Source organism: Salarias fasciatus, chromosome 15, assembly GCF_902148845.1.
Source record: "Salarias fasciatus chromosome 15, fSalaFa1.1, whole genome shotgun sequence".
Lineage (NCBI taxonomy): Eukaryota > Metazoa > Chordata > Actinopteri > Blenniiformes > Blenniidae > Salarias > Salarias fasciatus.
Window position 1 is genome coordinate 16,245,934 of NC_043759.1, and position 23,995 is coordinate 16,269,928.

The 23,995-nt window shown below is 42.1% G+C and overlaps 3 protein-coding genes across 4 annotated transcripts; all 3 read right to left on the reverse strand.

Annotated features, from left to right (window-relative positions):
* Nucleotides 1-876: 876 nt before the first annotated feature.
* smek1 (SMEK homolog 1, suppressor of mek1 (Dictyostelium)) lies at nucleotides 877-9,849 on the reverse strand. Of its 2 annotated transcripts, none has more exons than XM_030110070.1 (15): nucleotides 8,788-9,849; nucleotides 8,534-8,589; nucleotides 8,338-8,436; nucleotides 7,613-8,230; nucleotides 6,762-6,839; nucleotides 6,554-6,670; nucleotides 4,839-4,955; nucleotides 4,607-4,738; nucleotides 4,281-4,383; nucleotides 4,013-4,171; nucleotides 3,710-3,879; nucleotides 3,162-3,301; nucleotides 2,439-2,629; nucleotides 2,069-2,283; nucleotides 877-1,975 (listed from the first exon to the last, which is right to left on the reverse strand). In XM_030110070.1, exons 1-15 carry the CDS (start codon nucleotides 8,927-8,929, stop codon nucleotides 1,853-1,855), a joined length of 2,460 nt encoding a protein of 819 aa, XP_029965930.1. In that variant the 5' UTR covers nucleotides 8,930-9,849; the 3' UTR covers nucleotides 877-1,852. The 2 variants fall into 2 exon arrangements, with proteins under 2 accessions (XP_029965930.1, XP_029965929.1); XM_030110069.1 differs by having other exon boundaries at nucleotides 3,162-3,304.
* A 775-nt stretch (nucleotides 9,850-10,624) lies between these two features.
* erh (ERH mRNA splicing and mitosis factor) lies at nucleotides 10,625-13,011 on the reverse strand. The gene is made up of 4 exons (XM_030110099.1): nucleotides 12,859-13,011; nucleotides 12,380-12,467; nucleotides 11,647-11,767; nucleotides 10,625-11,569 (listed from the first exon to the last, which is right to left on the reverse strand). Exons 1-4 carry the CDS (start codon nucleotides 12,859-12,861, stop codon nucleotides 11,464-11,466), a joined length of 318 nt encoding a protein of 105 aa, XP_029965959.1. The 5' UTR covers nucleotides 12,862-13,011; the 3' UTR covers nucleotides 10,625-11,463.
* A 455-nt stretch (nucleotides 13,012-13,466) lies between these two features.
* On the reverse strand, nucleotides 13,467-17,105 carry paplnb (papilin b, proteoglycan-like sulfated glycoprotein). The gene is made up of 12 exons (XM_030110831.1): nucleotides 17,049-17,105; nucleotides 16,563-16,669; nucleotides 16,401-16,461; nucleotides 16,215-16,317; nucleotides 15,977-16,107; nucleotides 15,459-15,776; nucleotides 15,159-15,335; nucleotides 14,923-15,073; nucleotides 14,778-14,846; nucleotides 14,480-14,621; nucleotides 14,315-14,393; nucleotides 13,467-13,915 (listed from the first exon to the last, which is right to left on the reverse strand). The coding sequence occupies exons 1-12, from the start codon at nucleotides 17,103-17,105 to the stop codon at nucleotides 13,610-13,612; spliced, it is 1,701 nt and encodes a 566-aa protein (XP_029966691.1). The 3' UTR covers nucleotides 13,467-13,609.
* Nucleotides 17,106-23,995: the final 6,890 nt, after the last annotated feature.

Here is a 23,995-nt window from a genome sequence, read left to right on the forward strand (position 1 = left end):
GTTCGTCTGTGCACTCTTCCTTTTACCTTGGGATCTTTTAGAGAATGAACCGAGATGATCTGCAGATCTGAGGTTTAAATCCCAGTTCACAGGTTACTGCTAAAAAAGCCCTTTGACCCCAACCACCCCTGGAAATTGGATGACTTAAATGAGAAATATGTTCCCTAAAAGGGGCCATTGAAGTTCACCAAAGCACTATAGCTTTACACCAATAGCATCAGTCTGTTCAGTTAAGTTGAAAAAAGTTCAAGCGCCCATGTATACACAGTATGGTGGACGTCATGCAGAACCAGCGGCTCAAACGCACATTAAATATCTAAACATAAATAGGTATATGAACACCTAACCAAAAAACAGTTTTACCATTAGGACCGCAAAAGTACAAGTGAAGAAATGCCCCAGACGGGCAAAGAGCTCATAGACCGAGGGCACCACCTGGTGGATCCAACTGACCTCCGCAACTTACAAAAATCAACACAAAATTGAAATGAACTCACACAGATAAGGCCAATTTGCAAACACTCAACCTTTTTGACTCCGTTTGAGGTGTTAAACCCGCAGTTTGACCACATAAAGCTGGGTTTCAGGTGTCAAAAGTTCTTTTCACAGGCTGCTCTTTGGTACTTTTTTAACACAACGGTGAAACTATTCCGAATCCATCTGGACTGTTCAAAGACAAAGGATTCCCCTCATGCAAGGAACCAGGAAAAAAACAGAGTTATCAAGACAAAAGGTAGTAGGACATATTACAGCAAAGATCATTTTAATGGTCCCAAATATTCTGAACAACTAAGTGTACACTCATGTAAAAGGAAAAAAAAAAAGAGAGAGAGAGAGAGAGAGAGAGAGAGAAGATATGACAAAATTCATCACATCTAGAATTCCACTCAATCTTTAATCAAGACGGGATTACAAATTCTCCAAAAAATCTGCAGTTTCAAAGGGCAAAAAGGGTAAAACTAGCTCACCTACTGAGGTCTTTAAAAACCTGTTCAAGTGTGACTGAAAACGTCCTGAACATTTAAAGGCAGGTCTTTTTTGTTGTCATTTACAAAAAAAACAGGAGAAAGATTTGAGACAATTCCGAGAACAAAACAAAGAAAACAATGAAGAAACTGCTGGCTTTTTTTTTTCTCTTCAGAGAAAGAACGACACTGATGACATCATCAAAGAACAACAAGGACAGCTCTTTGCAACATGCTGCCTCCCATCTGGTCCTATATACTAACTTAAACAGGGACAGAAAGCAACGGGGGGAGGAGGGGCCGAGAAAAGAAGAAGAAAGGAACAGGAAGTGGATTCTGAGGGGGAGGAGGAGGGGGTTGGGGGGAGGGGGAGTGAGTGGTGGTTCTGGGTCTGAATTGGCCGACCCGCGTGGGCCGCTGCGATGTCCTTTCCCTGAGTGGGGGGTGGGTGGAGGGGGGGTCGGTGGGGCGAGGAGGAGGAGGGGGGCAGTGGGTTATGGTCCGAGCCCGTGAGCTCTCTGGGATTTCAGTCTGCGCGTACGTGTTTTTAGGATGTGGTCTCTTCCTCCACCGTACTCCAGCGCATCTGACACGGTCCGAGTTCGCCGAGGAGCTTTTTTTTCCTCCCCCCAGTGAAATCTCTTTCCCCCCCCCAACTTTCAGTCATCTTGTGGCGCTGTCGCTCCTGGTCTGGATTGGCACTTGTATGAATTGGGCGAGTCTGAGGAGGCTTTTGTATCCGCTCCCAGTCGGCTCCTTGTTTTGGCCACCCGCTGACAGCGAGGGGCGATTTCATTCATCAGGTTTGTTTACAAGTTCGATCATTCCTTTGTTAAGTCTCAGCGCTGAAACTGAGCAGGGCACGAGCCGAGACGGCATTGTTTCTTTTAGGAGCTCAGCTTGGACTTCTTCGAGGGTGGCAGAGGGTCCTCTTTACTTTCCCCGTCGTCTTCCTCGTCATCCTCTTCGTCGTCGTCGTCTGGGTAATCCACCAGGCCCACTAAACCACCCTGCAGGAGAAGAGAGACACGTCTGATAACCCATCTGTCACTCAGATCAAGGAAGACGTAGGTTACAGAAACCTTCAGGCTGGTGATGCTGACCTTTGTGGTGACAGCCGTGGCGGAGGGTGAGCTCCGTGCGCCCGAGCCCGGAGAGCCCGGCGATCCCGGAGAGCCCGGGTTTAACGAGGCAGACGAGGGAGGACTGGAGAGGCCGGTTTTAGTTGAACCGGAGAAAGAAAGCTTGAAGCTGGGATTCTGCCTGCCCGACAGGCTCGACTTGCCCAACACTTCTTTGTCCTCTGCCGAGTCTTTCACTGGTGGTTGAGAAGGCGAGGAAATGAAATCATCAGACGTTCACATTTTCAATACCTTCACATCCCTTTAAAGACCAACATGACACTTAATTCTAGATCACCCCAGAAACTTCTCAAAGTGATACATTTGTCATTTTTAAAGCAACCATACGTACATTTCTTTCTCTCCATGAACTTGCTGATGGGCTCCATGAGGTCTTCCTCGCTCTTCATCTTATCAGAGGGAGGAACCACTGCTTCACCGTCCTCAAGGTCGTCTTCGTCTGTGTTGAACCACATCTCCTCTTCATCCTCCAGCGTCCGAGCGTCCCGACGGAAGCGGTGATTCCTCAGAATGGAGCGCATGCTGCACAAGGAAACACTGAGCTCAATGACGAACCAAACCACAAGATCAACACAAAACCCAAAAATGTACAATTTGGGGAAAAAAATCAATCTTTTTGAAAGAGGACGACTAATAAGACAGTAATACTTATTACATCTTTTTTTTTTATTGAATCTGCCACATTTAACTGAAGATTAAACAGTCTTAGTCCATCTCTGGGGTAGTATATGGTCAAAAGTACAATGTTAGTCATTAACGGTCACAATTTGCACTGCTTAAAAGAAAAAAATCTCCTGCACATCTCTGATAGTACTGCAAAGATGAAACAAGAGAAATAGGCACCACTTAAAACGCAATTTTACATTCATTTGACAAAAATGGCCATGTAAACAAAATCCAAAATCATTTTTGAGAATAAGAAGCCAATTGTCAGTTGTGAATATCTCACAGATCTTCATTTAAAGTCACATCGTCACAGTCCTCTCACAGGCAGAAATCAATATAGTCAACAACCGTTCAGTAATACACAGTACTGTGTCCTTGGTTTCCCCACCTGTCCAGCTTGGGGTTGTCTTGCCTCTCCCGCTGCTGCTCATATCTGAGCTTCAGGCCTTTGAATGTCTGGACGTAGTCCACGTCCTCCAGGGCCTTCCAGTAGTTCTCCACTATGTGAGCTGTGAGAGACTTCACATCCTCCTGGGAGCAATGGGAGGTGAGAGTGGAGGCGATAGACGGGAGGAAAAAGAGGGAAGAGGATGGAGAGAAAAAGAACGGGCAGTTTGGGACAGAGGTGAAGAGGAGGCATGGGTGAAAGGAGGCACAGCGAAGGAGAGAAGCAAGGAGGGCAGATTACTATAAACAAGTCAAATCAAACAGCAAAACACATCAGAGCAAGTGTGGCTAAGTAATTTTCCACATAGAAAACGAGAAATACTGTGAATGGCAACGCAATAATCCACTGCTCTGCATCAGTAAAGGTTTTATATTCTCTTATGTGTTTAAGGAAGAGCACGGTGATAAAATCATTTGGCAAAATATTGAAGAGGTGACTGGTTTTAGCCAAGCTTCTGTCAGATGGGACTTATGTGGAGAAATACTTACCACACGGACGTACTCGAACATCTCAATAATGGCTGAGTTCATGAGATTGTAGCGCGAGCCGTTATTAAGAAAGGCTTTGATGACGGGCTCAAAGAGGAAGTTCCTCATGATGTAGCGATTGTAGAATTCATCCTTCAGTCCAATAATCCTCCGCATGAAGCGCAGGGCACCTGTGCATTTAGAAGTACACATGCATATTCAACAACAATTTAATTTTGTTTGTTTAAAAAACAGGAATTCAATTTTCTTATAGGGCATTGTCAAAGCAGACAGCAGGCATACGACTAGATACATTTGACTCACATAGTGCCAGGAAGGCATGCTGAGAGGCAGTGAGCACCAGTACCCTCCTGAGAATATCTTTGTTGATGATGTAGTTTTTGATGTGATACGTGTGATGCTCAACACAGAACGTAAGCAGCTCCAAAATCAATGCCAGCAACTGCGATGTCTGAAAATCATCTGTGGTGGAGGAGGAGGACAGTAAACATTAGAAAGTGTTGACTGCGCTCCTTATGGATGAGCAGCAGCAGCTCTTGCACACACCCACAAACACACGCGTCTTTCGTACCTTTGCTAGGTTTTTCTTCTGTGGTGTTCGCCAGTAGTGGAGCTGACAGGACGTGCATACAGTGCTTGTAAAAGAAGCTCAGGAACTCAGTCTTTTCTGTTTTCTGGGGTGAAAAAGAAAAAAAACTAAAATCAAACAATATTTATGCAACAATATTTTTCATATTCCCAGCATTTAAAATCCTGACTGAAGGGACTGGCCTAACCTCATAAACTGAACAGCTAGTGTAGGATGTTCTTTTTAATTCAGATTTAACTAAAAATGCTAAATCCTGTTATATCACATAGCCATAAAGTGATGTTTAAAGAGGCCGCTTTCAAACTCACATTTGCAGTAGCCAACATGTTCTCTGGATCCACGAGGGTCCGCAGCAGCCCCATTAGCTGCACTGCTCCACCAAGCTCTGGGTCTGTGTCACAGATCATGTGCTCGATGATCAGGTTGATCAAGAGGATGTCCTGAAACGTCAGTATTCATGAGTTTGCATCCAACGGTACGATGAGCCTGTAAATGAACCTCCACTGATTTCAGACTGTTCGGTACAGATCATATACTCACGTCGTCATTCTGCTGAGATTCCTGCATGACAAACTCTCGTACCATGGAGGGGTTGTACTCCACCAGATAGGAGAAGATATCTGTGGCTGCCCCTCGCACCTGAACATCATCCATTCCCTGTTTCAAACACATTTTATTGTCATTTTTTAAATTCTCTTCAAAGATAGTCAATATCAAACAGTGTGATGATTCAAACATTAAATTAAACAGGCTCAATTCACATTTAGTCTCTTGTTAGTTAAAGATGATGAAAAACAGTAGGAACTATTTGATAATTCTCAATTATTTATAGAAAAATCTGCAGACACACCACGTCTATTGAGAACATATCACCATATGCCTGTGAGTGGGTGAGTTAGGCAATTTTAGTGATAGACTGCTTTTCACTGGAAGCTACAATAAAAGAAAAATACAATTTACACAACGCGACCTTGACTAGAGATTGGAAATCCTGTTATCTTTTTGGAGCGCAATGGCTATTTGGGTGTCTGATCTCTCTTCTTGTATCATATTAGCTCTAATTGGTTGTTTCCTACAGATGTTTGTGTAAAAAAAGGAAAAAGAAATATCTTACAAGGACGAGTAAAGACTCAATACAAAAACCGTTCACTTTAAAAAGTTAAAAAATTAGGAAATTTTCAGATATCTCCACATGTCATGACAATATTCTGAGTTTTTTTGTATTTCAGTAAATCACTGTTATGTTTTCATGTGCAATCAGGATAATAGGGAAAAAAGGTCTTCAGTCAAATTATATAACTGCATTATTTATGAATGGACATATGAGAAACACTGCATGTAAAAGCCTCTCCCTTTTTCCAGCAACAGAATCCCTGCCTCATGAGCACAAACACCAAAAAAATAAAATAAAATAAAATAAAAATAAAATAATCCAACTGTCTGAGCATCTTATGTCTTTTCTGTATGTACAGAATGGGCCTGCCACTCACCACCATGACTGAATCTATATAACAGATATTAAGCGTGACAAGGCCAGTTCTGAATGTACACAATAAGTCTAACTGAACCAATACTTGACCTTCAAGGCAAATTATAAAATTCTATCATTAGTTGTTCTTGTTCCAACGTATCTGACAAGACTCAGGAGGAGAATAAGCTGCTCCACAACCTAATAATACACGATGCTGCGCGGTTTACTTAATGACAGAAGCAACACGGTTCTTGTGTGTCCTTGAGCTCTGTGCATGTATTCAATAGTAAATCTTCTGTGCTTCATGCAAGTTCTTTTAAATTTGATTTGTTCATGTAATTCTGAGTCTTTGCACACATGCAAAGCCAAAACAGACAATACTGAAGCACTCTCGACCTAGCATTAAAACATTACATCCCACAAAACAACACAGATGAACAAAGACAAGGCAAGAAATAAAACTGTCATAAATCACAGCTTATTGTAGTGAAAACATTATTTGTATCATAAGCGCCACTCTGCTTCCTCAAGGTGTTCTTGTGGTGTAGTAAAATCCTTGGAAACCAAACAGTGTTGCTCAGCTGAGCTTGGTAATGAATACATAAACTGATAATACTCTCTTGGTTTTAGCCACATGTCTCTTGAATCAGCAAACAGGAGGAACATTTCAGTCTTCACACCATAATCAAAGCAACTGAAACCAAGCGCCAAATGTTTTCTGTGTCTGAGCAAACGCTGACGCCATCTTCTCAGCTCTGCTGTTCGACAGTGTCGCTGCACTCACCAGTATGACCTCCAGTGCAGGTAGAATGCCCATGTTTGACAATGTCTTGAAGAAGGCGTCTCTGTTTTGAGGTTGTAACGTTTGTGAGAATGCACAGAATTCTTTTAGGAAGTTAACCTGCAATACACAAACACACACACAACTCCATGAAACAAGTGCAGCGATGTAAAAAAGAAGTCATTGAATTTCTGAATGAATTGCAACGTACCAGTTCATGCCTTTTGTCATCCTCTGTAGCCTCATCTGTTAACTGTGCAAAGAGGTCTGTCAGGAACTTTTCATCATCCTGACGTCAAAAAGGGGAAGGTGAAACACAAAAAAGAGACGGATGTGACTTAAATCAGTCAATTAGGTGAGCACTGGCCTTCACAATTTCAACTATATGTCCACCGAGTTTGCTGAAGCTGAAAATGTGTAATACAAACTGAAAATGCTAATTTATAAATCTTGATAAGTATGACTCTTCCACATCTATTGATTCAATCTACAACCAGAAGTCAATAGTTAATAGTAATACTAATTCCCTCAGCTTAGTCTGAAGGAGTCTTTGATCACAAAACATATCAATAAAGTTTGTGTATAAAACGTTTGAGTTGCATACTGGGATTCCCAGTGATATCAACTCATAGTCAAAATAAAAAAACAGTAAGTGCAAAGAAAAAAAGTGCGTAAAGGAGTACGAATCCATGGTGTCACAATATAGTCTTTCAGAGTCAACAGCGTGCCCATTTCAGTTTGCCCCGAGTGCGGTCTAACTGATTTACACAACACGTCTCTATCTCTATGGAGACAACCATACATAAACTCTGCTGAGTTGACACAGCACCAAAACACAAAGGTCACATGACCATAAACTACTAACAGTATCAGCCAAGATAAGAGGACAGTCAAACAAAAAGCACAATCAATGCAGATGGCTCACAATTCATTCACTGAATGAAACTGTTATCTTATATGTGTGTGGATTTATTCAGGACACATATGTGCATCTTAATTTAGACAAGAGCATGTCTTTAAAAAAAAAACGACTAATAACATCAACATGTCTGCAGATCATACCTGTAGCATGCCCACAATCTCCACCTTGTTGAAAAAGATGAAGGAGTGCAGGGTGGACAGCATGTTCTCCTCGAAAACAGAGGGTGTGGGCAGCACCATATCCTGAATATACTGCACCCGGTACGTCTGGTGTATTTTCTGACGCAGTTCAGGGTCAGAAATGGGGATCACCTCCTTAAAGCGTGCTGTCTTAGTGAGAAACTCCCGATGCCGCCGTGGCTGAGGGAGCGCTGGATCAAACTCCAGACAGCCGATGATGTCCATGATGCACTCGTCAGAGAACATAACCTCAAACAGTGCAGTACGATTCAGCAGGAAGATGCCTTTAATTATCTCGTACAGGTGGTGTAGTCCCTCTCTGTTCTCCAAATCCTCGCAGACTCGAAACAGTTCCAGGAGCTTGCGGATATAGCCTTCGTTCTCCACTGCCAGTGCAAGTTTCTCACGACGCAGCGGTGATGGGAGTGAAGAGGCCACCAGCTCTGCCAGATCCTCTAAGCGATTCAGTTCACATGGCGGTAACTCCAGACCGGGTGATGACATGTCATCAAAGCGCTCCTCCTCAGACTCGTCCACAACATCCTGAGTGATGTCCACCGAAGGGTCCTTTCCCTGCACCTTAAAAATAACAGCAACACGTAACAGATCAGCATGAAAACAGCAGATAAATGCATGCACGGTTTGAGCAGACAAACACACACCCACACAAATACAAGTTCTATTACCTGGCATATTTTTTCCCAGATTTCATCACAGCCAGCCTTCTCCTGGAAGCTGAGCGCCAGATCATAGTTTTCAGCTTCCGACCAGACTATCAACGTATCCTTTAAGTAAGATAAACAATGTATATTTAAAAGCTGTGCACAATAGAAAGGAAATCCTTTTTCTGCCCGAGCATACTATGGCACGTTATATACAGACCTGTTGTTTCTGGTAGGCGGTGTTTGGGTTGATCTTGGACTCAAGCAGTAGGGAACCTGTCAAGTTGAGGGGAAAAAAAAAAATCACAATTAAGCCAGGTCAAAAAACTACAAAAATATGAACATACAAAGTTGTATTTCCATCGATTGAGCTTTATAATGACAAGTAAACACAGTAGATTATGTTAATATGTCTGTCAATAAAATTGCAAGAATTCCCAGATCACTGGTGTGGGGCTTTGATTGTTTACTTACCATCACTCTCTGCTCGCACCAGTAGAGACGTGCCTTTTAGGCGCTCCACATAGCCTGAGGAGACGTGCCCTGTCCCACGGTCATCCCACTGTCTGTCCTCATTGAGGGTGTAGACTTTGACTCGTCGACGAGTGTCCGTCATCCTGGCAGGTGCTTTCAACCAGTTTCCCCCTCTACCACTGTGCCCTCCTCACCCAGTAACGCTACAAGCGACAATTTACACCTGGTCACTTGTCCTGTATTGACTTAACTTTTTCTTATCAGGTGTGGAGTTTACATCTGGAGAATAACAACTCTTTGAATAAGCTTAAAATCGGAACCTCTAGATGTGCATCCAGTAGGTTCAGCAGTTTATTACGAGCTGCCTCGACACTTAACTACACGGCAATGTAAGCAAAGCGCCACGCAGAATTCGCGTACAGCTCATTGTAGCAAGCTAATGCTAGCCTAATTTACAGAGCGGAGAACGCGACAAAACAAGCGCTGACAGACATCGCAAAGTTGCTGCGTACAGCTGAGGGAGGACTGTACATAATAAGTCCGAGTGTTGGGAGCATTTGGTTAGTTTAACAGTCTCACGGCTTGTTAGTACAGTCTGTACGCAAGCCAAATACGTTCGAACCCAACGAGCCAACCAGCTAGCGGCAAGCTAACTGTCTAAGCGTCACATATCCAAACTCTCGCTATATTTTTAGGCAAATTTACAAGAGTGGTGCACCGATAACATTATTCCACACTTGCGATCGACAGACAACGTTTTCGGCCCTGGAATAATGTTGCTATTATCTTTAAATAATACGTCAGCTACCTAGCTTTAGCTGCTATTTCTTCCCCAAGTGTTCCGCCATGTTCTGGCTCGGGGCCGCGGAGAGACCACTCTCTCCTTAGTCTTATTCATGCATCCCAAAAACAATGCAAACCAACAAACTGGAGTCGTGTATTTACTTCGAGGTTACGGTTCACATTATACTGCTATTCGCCATTCATTCTCGACGTCTTGCTCAGATAACTGCTAAGTGCCCCCCGTGAGTATTCAGCCATCTTGGGTCCCTTCAGAGTCAGTACGGGGTTTCCAGCACGGCAACAACAGGGCAGCCCGCCACATTTAAAGAGACAGTACACCATTACAGCGTGGAGTGGCAGTTTACCGCACAATAAAGGCACTTCAGTAAAGTGGGTTAACCTCAATAATATGGTACGATTAATTATATGGAAGTATACAGATACCGCCTTAAAATTACCATCGCGTGGGGAGCTGTGCTCTCAAAGTTAGCAGAGTTTCAATTTTCTCAGGCAATCCCACAGCCAACAGGTTACCATGGCGACCCCTGACCCCCATCAGGTTAAGTACAGAGGAGGAATTTCCAAGGGGATTAATAGAGTATGTTTTTTTCAGCTTGATAATCTATTTTTTGAGTGGCTATAATACTGAGATGTCTTGATGTACTTTTATCCTGAAAAATTGCTTGATGCCACCAATGTTCCCAAAAATTAAATCATCCCCAAAAATGCTGATGTGAAGAGGCATGGATGCCTAATATGCACAATATATTGTACATATTTCCCAGTAACCTATCTACTGACCACTCTATTCAGTCAGACTTACCCTATATGAGGTTTTTGTCACATGACTATCTATAAACACCAGTCTGGCAGAAAACAATTGGTGCTTTTCCATATCAAACTTTAATGCAAGGGAAGCCAAAAGAAACTAATGTAACTTTTCCATGTGCACAGTTATGCTTTAAATACAAGGAATTGTCATTACAAAAAAGAAAAAAAACTTAAACAGAAATCCTTACCCCAAAGTGTTTCTCTCAAGAAATCAACAGTGGAGATCAGTCAGAAAACAATTCTTTATTGTGTTACCAAAGAAAACAGACCAAAATTGGGAGAATTTCAAAACAAGAATTGACAATCCACATTAAGAAAAGCAGGCAAAATGAAAAATAATAAAATGTGAACTTTTTGGGGTGAATTTAAGGTCTGCAAGATGGAGCAGAAGGCGGTGCTCTTGCCTCGCAGCGATGGTTTGAATACCAGCCAGTCTTTCAGCATTTGTACATTCACCCCATGTGTGTAGATTTCCTAACATGCACGAGAGGCTAATTGGTGACCCCTAAGTGTGAACGTTGTCTACGTTTGCCTTGTGATGGGCTGCAGATGTGTCCAGGGTATATCCTGTCATTTGCCCATAATTAGCTGGAATTGGCTCTTGTGCTCCACAAACCTCAACAGGATAAAGCAATGAGAAGATGGATGGATCGGCATTACTTAAAAAAAAAAAAAAGGAAATATCAGTCTACCCACAGTCACATTCAACAAACACCAGGCTGCAGTCAAAAGGTGAATTCTCAGCAAAAGTACTTTTTAATAGATATATAAAAAGACATCACATAACTTTTAGAGAACCTGAAAACTAACCAACAAAAAGACTGGAGGACTTCTCTAAACAGTGATCTCATACACGCAATCACTCTCAGCTATTTGCCCTCTTCTTGTTTAACCATAACAAATTGGAAACACTCCTTGATAAAGATGTCATTTCTTAATCTCACCAAATTTTCGAAACCCCTGCTTTACCCAAAGATATTACAAAATGAAAAATTCCCCACATGTTGTCTTCAACGTAAATTCTTCTGAACTGCATGTTGCAGGAGAACCTGTTACCAGTCTTTAGGACTTGGAGGCTTGCTGAGCCTGGCGCCGCAACAGCACATATATTTTCTCCTTTATCCAGTCTTTGTTGTATGGTTGGTATGTTTGCGTGTCGGACCTATACCTGAAAGAAAAAGAAAAATAAGTTTTAATTGAAAAGGTTGAAAACATAACTTTGCAGTGCACGGAGGAAAATCTTACACAAGACAGCTCAGATCTGCCAGGTCGTCAATGAAGTCAAACAGTTGACTGATGTCGTAAGTGATGGATGGACTGTTTGGATTCATCCTCTTTAAATGCTCTTCGTACATCTTACAGACACCTGGAACAGAGGTTTACAACATAGTGGCATAAGAAAAAAAAAGCTGAAATGCTACACAAATGATAAACAACTCATTTGGCATGTAAAAGAATGCAACAATCAAACCAAAAAAACAGGACATTTATAAAACGCTGAAAGTTTCTGGTGAATCTGACGAATGACAATCACTTAAGTGACAATTTATTTTGCTAATTACATTTAAAAATAAGAGGAAAAGTATACTGAACTGCAGCAGACTGCAAAAATCATTAGCAATGAAATAGAACATTTTTTTATTTATAGAAAAAAAACGTGGCAATATCCAATGACAATAAAACAATGCCTCAGATGCAACCTTTACCTCATATGATAATTTTTATTTTTTAACTTTTGAGGATGTAATCCATTTCAGAGACATTTAAAAACAACTTTCTTTATTGCACTTTCTCCACTCAAAACGTTAAAGGGAGGAGACATTCAGTTTAAGAAAAACCACGTTTTGGATATATATTGTTAGTTTGTCTTTTTTAGGGTGTTGATTTGGTAATTTATAGATCCTGTTTAAAATACACGAGCACCACGAAACACAGGTTTAAGTGTATATAGTTACATTAGAAATCTGGATCGCCTCACCTTCCATACATTCATTCACCGACTCGTAGTCGGCATACGTGCGGCCCTCGGGTCTCTTGGTTGGCTGGACAAGCAAAATTGTGTGCGACTGCAACGTGACCAATAATGTTTAGTAAACACAATTATGCATTTTAAAGGTGACAAACTACATAAGTAATACGTAACAAAGGGACAGTTGGTGGGATTTTCTTAAACAACTGATGCAAAGCATAAAACGCTGTAGTCAAGAAAAAAACCTTTACATCATGAAAACGTTATTTTAACTATTAATCCTCACTAATGAGTGCTTATTTTATATATATTATGAACGAGAACTATAACTACTGCCTTTGGTAACAGAAAGTGTATGAAATTCGTATTTAGCAGGAGGCGTGAATGCTAACCGAGCAGCCTTGTTAGCTTAGCAATCGATTAATACAAGTTAGCGTGCTTAAAATTGGCTGATATCTCACTTTAAAGAAAAACAAAACACGCTTTACCATGTTTGGGATCACCGGAGACTCCTTAGATGTATCTATGAAGCAAAACTAGCAAATAATTGCCTGCTAAACTCTTCTCGGAGAGCCGTGCGATGAGACTGCCGGAGCTACAACGTTTACCGGAAGTGAAACAACGCCACTTCCGGTTTCCCGAATGTCCTTTAGATTTTTAAGCGTTCCTGCTCTGTGTAAATAATAACTGAATTTCGATAAATATTTGCAAAGATTATTATGGCTGAAATGCTCTGGAATTTAATGATACGAAAATACATTCCAGTTTGAAAAGTCTGTTTTAATAAACTGGAAAAAGTTTTCATCGAAACGCACAACTTTAAAACTTAAAAAAAAAACACACACACACACACACACACACACACACACACACACACACACACACACACACACACACACACACACACACACACACACACACACCTCCAGCAAGACCAAATAAAGAAACTTGACAGCAGTTTTCACAGATCCCAGATAGACATTTTTATTTTTGTGAAGGTACATGTTTTATCAAAATTTAATGAACATATGAAAATTCATAACAGGGTTACTTATTAGATTAAAATACTCAAAAGAATACAACGAACATCAAAAAAGAGATTTGAAAGATCAAATTAGTACACTCAAATTCAAGCCATCAATCATCATGATCTCTATAAGTTTATTGGAAAAGCAGATGCTAAAATAAATCATGTTTATAGGCTATCCCATGTTTTGGAGTTATTAGCAGAAGATATGCTTAGGCTCTTGCTGCCCGGCCTCTCCTTGGTGTCACTCTCCTTGGGGTGCCTCTACTGGGCGTTGCTGCAGGCCGGCCCCTCACCACATCCCCACACTCTGCCTGGCATGCTGTCAGGGTCTCAAAGTTATTGGCATTTCCCTGGCAGCCTCCATACCAGAACTGAGTACATTTCCTAGTGCCTGAGTCATAATAGAACCGGACTTTCCAAGTGTCACAGGGGCCGTCATCGCGCGACAGGGAGCAAACATCCCCGGGAAAGGAGGGTGAGTGAGATGATGTGGATGAGGTAGATGATGGGAGCTGCTGAGTTGGAACAAACAAAAGAGTGAAACAGTAAATATTTGTGGGTGTTTGATAAATCTAGCAGTTGCAATTCCAAGATACTGGACATCTTACTAGTTATAGACAAAAGCAAAAATGCTGAGCATGTATCAAGCTGTTTTTCTGCTTTGATAGCTCAGAAGTATGCAATTTCTTCCAATAATGTATCTCAATAAAGATTCTCACTTACTGGAATGCACACACATCCCTAAAACCCTGCATCTCAATTTATTATTTTGTTTTAATATGTACTGCCGTGACTCACTGTCAATTTGTGTATATTCTAATATGCCGAAGAGCATCTACATGCGTGTAAAATCCATCAGTGATGTATAGGTTTCATCTTTTAATGAATTAAAAATATAGAAGCATTTCACCTACCACAGCTGTCTGAAACTCAGGACATCCAACTCTGCCAAATCCTCGAGCCACTGTCACCCCATCCAAGCAACATCCATACCTAAGAGTGAAAAGAGAATGAGGTAAATCAATGCATGTCTTGAGTTTATTTTAAGCCATTAGATGGGACTGAGTAACAGGTGTAACCTGGTGCGAATGCAATCAGTCTGTGAGCAGCCTTCATTCCTGGGTCCAGTTGCGGAGGTGTGTCCATCAGGGCAGCAGCCATACGTGGACTGTGTGCAGTGAACGTACTGCTCATTTCCATTGTTTGTATCTGGCCTCGACACTAAAGAATATCAAGGTGGGGGTGAGGGGTGGGGGGTTTTGAAAGCATTATTTGTCATTTATTCCTTATAATGCACAAGTGTCAGCACCTGCACCTAACTGCTTAACCATGCATCATTTCTAAAATTACTGGTTTCCGAGTGTTACAGCTGTTTACCTGGCACATGAGGGACATATCCCCTCACTGAGTTCCCAGTTGCTGTTGGGTTCTGCACACTTGGGACCACTAGAGAGAAACAATGTTTAAGATAAAAAATGTGCAAATAGTAAAAGAGCTTGCTGCTTGTTTGGATTATGCTCACATTGTGGTTGAGTGCAGGGCTGTGAATTGCATGCCTCCACAGAAATGGGCCTGTTGGCTGATGCACACTGGGCTTCTGGATAAAGATTCAAATTTGAATCAGAACAGGAAACCCTCCTCTCCCTCACGCCACCGCCACAGCTTCTAGTGCACTGCAGAGACAGGAGAGGACAGTGACGTGGAGATACAGCAGAACGCATTTTTAGCAGTCAAGAGGACTTTCCACTCTTCGCTTACCAGTCCGTACTCCGTCGCATGCCAGGATATGTGCGTGTGACAGGCAGGTCTGCGGCAGGTCTGCACTGAAGCAGGTCGCACCTGTCCGCTGCAGGCGTGGTCAGACAGGCGTTCGCCTCCTGATCCCACACAGAACACCTCCCTGGTCTGCTGCCCTTCCCCACAGGTAACTGAACACTGACCAACACACATGTTTGAATCTCATGAGCTCATAAAATCTTCATAATCTCCTAAAAATGGAACATACTAACTCAACATCTGTATTATTATTATTAAAAATCTCTGGTGTCGGATACAAACCACGCTGAAGCTGGAGACGCTGTACTCTGCAGGACATGCATGCATGTTGCAAGCCTGCTGACTCTGTGGCCTCTGCAGGTGTTGAGAAATGCAGTGCGTCTCATCCACCACGCGGGGGTTGGAGGGGTCCTGCACCCAGCACGTCACGCTGCGATACTGCATGCCCCCGTTGCAAGCGGCAGAGCACTGGCCGTAAACACCGATTTTGTAGAAGTATGTGTGATGCTCTCTGGGGCGAGGAGCGACGGCAACGGGGGCAGGGGACTGCACAGAGTTATTGTCTTCATCCAAACCCATGAATTCAGCATGGGTCAGTGTCTGAAAAGAGACAATGTTGGTATACAGAAGGAAAACAAGACGAGTTTATTCATGAAGCATCCCGATAGGTAATTCAAGGTACTCTACAAGAAGCTAGAAATGCACTGAAATGAAGCACTAACATCACATATATGACATCCTAAAACATAAAAACTAGATTTTGTAAATGCGTAGTATTTAGTGTGAACCCCAGGCCTCACCCTGCAGACGCCGTCCACACAGATATCACTGCGGCCAACGTAGCACTTTGTTCCATCCACTACTGCAGGCCTGTGTCTGTAGAAGAAGTTTTGTCCACTTGGGACGCAGTTCAGCTCACACGGGTTGGTCGCTAAAGAAGTAAAGGCACATAAATCACAGTTTTTATTGAATGAGTAAAGACTGACACCTCTTGCCCATGAAAGTTTATGTCTTCATACAGTCAATCAGTAAACACACCTCCATAATAAGGCACCCACGTTTGGTGTTTTCCTTGAAACAGGACACTGTTAAACTGGGAGCACTGCTCCTCCCTAAAATCCTTCGATCCCGCTGGGCACGCCTACCAGGACAGAAAATAATTATGTGTGTGCAACAAAGGATATGTGAAGAGCATTAAAAAAAAATATTCAAGTGTGTTCTTGCCTGTGTGTTGCAGGTTCGGAAAGATTTGGAGGATCCTAAGCAGTTGTGTCCTCCATCGGTCCTGCAGGACAAAATGAAGAATTCCACTTATATGTGAAAAAGACATTCTGTATTGTTATTGATGCATTTGGTTCCTGATATTTCAGCATCTTTTTGTCTTACCTCGAGGTGATGCATTTCCTGGTTCTCATTGCCACTCCGGTGCCACAGGTGCGACTGCAGGGCCCATAAGCCCCAAACTCCCCCCAGTAGTCATGGGTTGGCAGCGTCTTAAAAATAAAAAAAGGAGAAAAACAGTGTGACATCCGCTGGTTCAGCCCCTGGAACATATAGTTCTCACAGAAAAACCCCATCACAGCCCACCACGAACCACTAACACATACTAAGGGCTTGCTGGAGACGCCAAAATTGGAAGCGGAACATTTAACCGCAAAACCATCTTCCATATGTTGCATAATGTCTGGAAAAGGCTCCTCTGTGATCAACAAACAACTTCTCTTATGGTATATTTCAGACAGCAAATATTTGTTTGGGTGCTTTGCATTTGAAATCGAGTGTGTGTGTGTATCAGTGTGTGTAATTACTAAACAACATATTCAGACATGGATATGGTTCAGTTCCACAAATGAAGTTTAAAGTGAGACTCACGGTAAGAGCAGGTACAGCCAGCAGCTGCAGGAGCCCCAGGAGATGTAGCGAGTTCATGATGATCAGAAGGTAATGCTGAGAAAGTGGAAAGTAACTGAATAATTAGAACATCACTTCTGCTTAATGCAATCAATAAAATTGGAATAATAAGTCAAATCCCGCAGTGGCTTCTCTTTAACATGATGTATTTCATCACGTATACTTGCCAACGCATTCATATAACAGAGGCTTCATTAAAGTCTTACCTTCTCAGAGCTGGTCGTCCTGCAGCCCAGAGGGATCTGCTCCTCAGTGGGAAATGTAGGCGCGAACACCCAGCTTTCTACCTTCTCACCCCCTCTGCTCTCCAACACCACATCCCAGAAAGAGTCAGATTTCAACCACAAAGAAAAACACACAGAGAAAGCTTTCTCTTTTTTTCCCCCTGAAAAAATGCTTTTAATACTCTTCTGTTTTTGACCCTAAATATATTATGGGAATTTTACAGTTTGGGACAGGATGTATAAAAATGGGATGCACACATGTTTAGAACATGAAGTTATTTCCATGGCAAAACTGTTTTCTCACTTAACAGAAAATATCTCATTTCCACTTAGATTAAAAATGTTTGCTGTTGACGATGTTACATCTAAATAAGCTGAGAGGTGAACAATTCTAATGTAACTATATATTTATGAAGATTAAAATAATTCCATTAAATTGAGATTAGGGTGGAAAACTTCTTGTCCTGGTTGATCTTTTCTTGTCACGTTTAAAGCCATATGGTCTGTTTTCACCACAGAATATGGAGCCATAAGTCACCACGGTGGAGGCAACTGAAGGTAAACATTGCTTTAAGGGTCTATTTAGTTTTATTTTGGTAAGAAACCTCAGTGAGACATGGCCGGGACATGGGGGACATTCCAGTAGAAATCAATGAAGAGCAGAGTTTGCGTGCAGGAGCAGGAGGAGCCATCCTGGCTGTCAGGGATGAAATATATACTTACTATCACCACAGAATGCCTGGGCGTAGGAAAAAATAACTGATGTGTATGGTGACTGTATGTCTGTATGTCTGTGTGTGGTAGAGAGAAAATTATGACAGCAGGGGTGATAAATCTGTAGTTAACGCGCTGCATAGGCTGAAGGAAGGCTCCTGTCATCACCTCCGAGACATGCACGTGGAAATTTACATGAAAGAAACGCAGCAAATTACAGCCTTCTTGAGTTCATAATGTTCTAGTTTTATTAGAATGATACCAGCAAGGTGATGATTCAGCTATGCAGTGATTTTATTTAAGACTTGTGCTTTAATGCATGACATTCATTGGTTAAATTTAGGGACACGAGTTCAGTGTTATTACAGGTTTTAAAAGTGGTTGTTTGAAAAAAACACAAGCTGCAGCACAAAAGGTTAACATGATTCCAATGAAAAATCTCAAGAAAACATTTTCATGAAATTCACTCCCATCTTTCATGCAACACTTTTATCTTCATCTGACAATCACACAACCACTCAGTCTTGATTCCATCCCCGATCAGAAGAAAAGTCTGCCGCAAAGTCTTCCTGCTCCTCAAAGCTGCCGGTTCAGTTTCTGCGCCTGCTTCTCTTTGGCTTCAAAAGCACTCTTGGTGTTGAACAGATCGTCCACCGAGTCCATGATCTCCTGCATTTCCCGGGAGAGCTCGCTGAAGCTCTCCTTCAGACCCTCCTGCTGCTGCCTCAGCTCCACGGCCGCCCGCATCAGCTCGGTGGCCTGGTGGCTGCAGTGGCCCCGCAGCTCCTCCACGTCCGACAGCAGCACCTGCATGCTTTTCATGAGCTGGTCCAACCTGTCCGCGGTCACCTCGAACCCCGACTCGTTCCTGTTGCTGTCCCGGTTGTTGTCGGGCTCCTGAGCCTCGGCCTCCGGCTTTAGATGTGTCTCCATCCTGCTGACAGCCACCTAATGCTCAGAGTTCAGTCAGACAAATATCTGGAAGGAAGCACAGTCATTTAGCCGTGATCAAAGAATGTAAAAAAAATCCAAGGGATGAGAAGGAACAGAGAAATGACTGATAGAAATCGCAGGTATGGAGCTGCTCCTGCACGCTTTCAGCTGGTAAAGAGTTTAAGCTCCTTGCAGCGGGGAGGAAAATGCACTTCTGACTAATCTGCTTTTCTTGTGTACCTGAGTTGTGAACTGTCTGTGTGTGCAGGTGCCCTTTCACTGACATGTGCAGTCTTGTAATCCAGTTAGGGCATCTATTGCAAGCAGCACCCTCCCCGGTCCAGACCGAGCAGCAGGCGGGACACCAGATTACATGGCTCCTTCCCTCCTCCAAAACACTGCCCTGTCTGAGTAGACGGATTACCGTAACCTTGTCTCTGTAACCTCTGTTGGTGGCCTTTACGCGTACGCGCACAGCCGCACACACACTCATATAGGCCCACTATAATCTCTCCTCTCCTGTGTGCAGAGGTGAGTGTGTGGAGGAATTATGTACGATGGCACCAGTGGGTTTTAGTGTGGTGTTTGAACGAAAAGCTCATGTCCAGGTCTGACCCCACGTCCAGTCGCAGCTATCATCAACTTAAAGAAAAGCCCAAAGCATTTAAACTGAACCAGTAACCTCCGCCTGGTGAATGTGGAGTGAGTTTTAGGAAAATATTCTAAGCTGACGCCCGCCAACAGCTGTAAAGCATCCTCTTTCAGTGAGAAAACACAGTGAAACAAGGAAATATCACAGTTAAGAACAGAGCGATGCTCTGTTGTTATGTTGTATATTGACTTATGCGATAAAAGATGGAAACTCGTCAATAAAACATTGATTCAATAAAGAAAATTGACTGCTTGTTGAACGTATTTTATATGGATTGATGGGTTACAAGTTGAATGGGTGGAATAATGGTTTGTAATGTTGCATCAAATTATTTGGGTTTTAATGAGTTTTTGTCTCTCCAATAGCCAGCACTACACAAATTAAGCAGTCGCTCTAAATAGATTGTGAATGTGAATCCATGTGTGAGTTGTTAATTTGCTCCTTTGTTTAGGAATTGAAAAAGACTGACAACATGTCCAGGATGTGTTCCGTCTGGCATCTGCTGATAGGTGGACTACTGCTCCTCTGTGTTCGATAAAATCATGTTTAGAAAGTGGATGACAGTGGAGTAATGTATCATCATGTAGCCAGCGTTCACTTCTTTTGCCATTTATTTGACATGTGGTCATTTTTTCTAGAATCTCCCAAACCAACAGCAACATGATGACAGATGCAAAACACATTGAAACCAGTCAGCATTAAACCCGAGACTGGTGCCTCTCCTACCCTTGATACATCTGTAACTCCAGACTTAATCATAAAGATACTGCAGACATACAGCTGGAGACCACAATGTATATATATTTTTAAAGATTTCCATCAGTGTCCTTTATATTCTCACAGCAGAGAGACAAAAAACTGAGAAAACAATAACAAAAGCGATAAAACGCCACGTGGCTCAGAGCCGGCGAGGCACCAGCCCTTTAAATGGCTGTGAAGATAAGGGAGCTGACGGGGTGACCTCAACACCCATCATCGCTTATCTGAACCAGACAACTTGTTTCATGGAGGCCAATGTCAAGGGGAAGCTCATCTCACTCCGAGACAGGCTTCAAATGCTGCGATGCAAATGTGAGAAACTGAGAGGAAATATTCACTTTGGGCTTATGGAGCCGAGCTGCAAACATAAAACCTGCTAGAAAAGCAGATGGGTTAATCAGATGCACTGTCAATGCTGTTTTATATTTCATTATGTGAAAATATGAATGTAGTTTTTTTTTCCATCTCATAACAACAACCTATACTGTACATCACTATCAGCAATTAATTATGTGTTTTAAAATATTTTCAAAGTGTAAAAAAATAAAAGCTTTAAACAAAATAAAATGCCATAAAAAGCTGCCATGTTTTTTAAATTAGTAAAAAAAAAAAAAAAAAAAAAACTTTCCTGGAGAGAAATTTTGCCTCACATTAGATAATTTTGAAAATAAAAGTATACAGTTGATTAAGACCAAAACTGAAACAAAAGAGAAACCCAGAACAGTTAATTTATAGCTAAAAAAACAAAACAAAAAAAACATATTCTGAACTCCTTCCATAGCTGTTATATCACAATAATCAACACATGAACTGTTCCTGATAAAATAGCAAAAGTTATTATTAAAAGAAGACTGTCTTACGTGTTTGTTTCTTATTTGTTGTGGTAATTCTGTCTGATCATCCGGGAAGTTTCACCATGCAAGCTGAAGATGAGCAGGACCGTGTGAGACGCCTGCCTGCTGTCAGAGCTCGGTGGGTCTGCCCTCCTCACTGCAGTCATGCCCACTGAGGTGGAGGTCTGCTCTGTCAGCAAGTTAACTTATAAATCAAACTGCTGCTTTGTAGGAAGACATATACACATGCATTCAAATTGTTTTGCTGTACTTTATATTTTGGAATAAAATAATTTTCATGTGTAGATTTTTTTTTTTTTTTTTTTTTTTTTTTTGCTAAAGCTAATTTGTGGTTTGACCTTCACAAACCCAAAATCACTAAACAATGAGAAGTTACAAATGAATTGCCTCTTGTAGGATAGATGAAGTTGTCGAAACGGAACTGAAATATATATTAAAACAAAGATTTTTTTTTTAAAGTTGAATGAAAAAAATCCTTATACTTTGAAATGTTTCACTTTTATAGAAATTGGTAGTAAAATCTTTCTGGTTCCGGTTGTGATGAAACACGTTGTTGGAGTTTCAGCCAATATCTTGCTTCTATTTTAACTCTGGGTGGTATCGTACACCAGAGGGCAGCATGATGCTTCCTGTGTGGAATATGCAGGGATCCTGGGCTTTTCTTCAGGTGGAGGGTGTATAGATGAATGTGTTCCAGGACTAACAGCGATCAAGAAGGACACCTGTATATACCGATATTCTTCTGCCTGTTGCTGCTGTTCACAGTTACACAAGTTAGACTTGTACAGCTTGGTTGAGTTTGTTTACCAATTGGCAGAGTGAGATGAAACGTTGATAAATGTTTGTTGGCAATATTTTTTGGGTGTTACAAAAGGGAAGTGGTGCCACACTGTACTGTACATGTCTGTCATTTTCTTTGTGTGTATAGAGTATTCTTGATGAGCTCCCTTTCAGGATGGTTCGGGCTGCAGCTATAAGGGCATCCTACCATGCTTCATGTAAGACTGAAGCCAAATGTCTTGATTTTCTTAATTCTTTTTTGGTGATAGTTTGTGGAGTGTTGGATAAAGTTTGTGTATTTCTCAAATGCCTCCACGTGGGGGCAGCATCACAATTCCAAGTTTTCAGCCGTCTTGGGGGACCCATTCAGCTTCTGTGTCCCCTTTAGGTATGGATCCCTTTCCCTGCGGCTGTCTTTGCTTTTGTATTCTATATGTTTCTTTTAAGCATGTCATTTATCACCATTCAGTTCAGGTCTAGTAGCTGCAAGTTGTGAATTCTGCTGAGATGTCGTGTGTGTGTCTGTGAGTGTGTGTTTCAGTGAAATCCAACATGTGTGAGTATTTAAGTGGCAACATGTGTATTCATGTGAGTTTCTGTGTGTGTGTGTGTGTGTGTGTGTGTGTGTGTGTGTGCCGGGTGGGGGTTCAGAGGTATGGATTATTTCACCCTGGGCCGTATTCAGAGAGGTCAGCCGAGCGTGAGGCGGAGAGGAGAAAGGCAGCATTGTTGCGGTCCAGATGAGTGTCAGAGGTGCCTCGGAAAAGAGATTCACTCGCAGAGGGTTAAGCAGAGACAGGCCAGCCGGGCCCTTCAGACGATACTGCCGTGCTGGAACCCGTCTTACAACAGTGAATAAATGTATCAGTTCGCTTGGCCTGGCAGTTATATTGGTGCACTAATTAGCAGGGTTGCAACGTAAAATAAAAGAGAAGAACATGTAGCTCATGAAGGCTGATTTAGTTTTATTTAAAGCAACAGTCGGTTTATTAAATGAAGTTTCACTCCTTGTTTCTCTCACCTTCTCAATCCCACAATACAGACCAATGCTTGACCACTTTTCTGGTCTTGCTGGTTTGTGTAAACGGACAATAACTTGAAAGTTCATCTGTGTTCTTATCTGGGTTCTTCTTTTTTTTTTTTTTGACTCACACAAACAAGCTCCACCCAAACATGGTTTTTGTCAGACAACCCAGCAATGCTGCAGCTCATAACTGAAGAAAAAAGTTCACGGCACTGTTTCTCTTTCATGATTTACTCTCAGTGAGCGCATAATGAAGCTCTGTGTCACTGTAGGAACGGGAGAGTTATGGACCAGCGGCTCACATGCCGCCCGGGTCCCCGGGCCCTCGGGGGACCGGGGGGACCTGCCACAACGTTGTTACTCTCAGAACTGTTTGACTATTTATGGACTCTCCTGGGTGCACATGGGCTCGAGATTTATCGCTCTTCATCTGGGGTTGCGGGGGCATTGTTGTTGACACTTGAGACGCAGAGCTTTACATGGAGTCTTTCTGGTCATGGGAGGAATCATGGGGGATCCGCAGGCGGTTAAAGGGAGCAGAATGTATGAGGGATACAAAAAGGGGATTATGAGTTTGAATATTGAAGCAGTGCATTGAATCGAAGGACATGTGTGAGAAAAAAAACTCTTTTTTTAACGAAATTAATATATTTATATATGTATGCATGGATATATTTAACCATCAGTTATTATGTAAAGTAGTAATTTCATTGTTTTTGTCTATTACTACGAGTTGCAGAAATAGACTCACATCCATTTGAAGCCTCAGTTAATCTTGAACTTGTTTTTTTTTCAATGAAAATTATTGCTTGAAGAACCCATTGCTTCTGGAAAATACCAATTCATGCATAGGAAGAACATGCAAACACAACAAAATCCCACTCAACTGCAGTCAACCTGAAGATATTTTTTGCTTACTGCGAAGCCGCAATAACCCAGACTCATGTTAGGCTATATTAACAAACTAT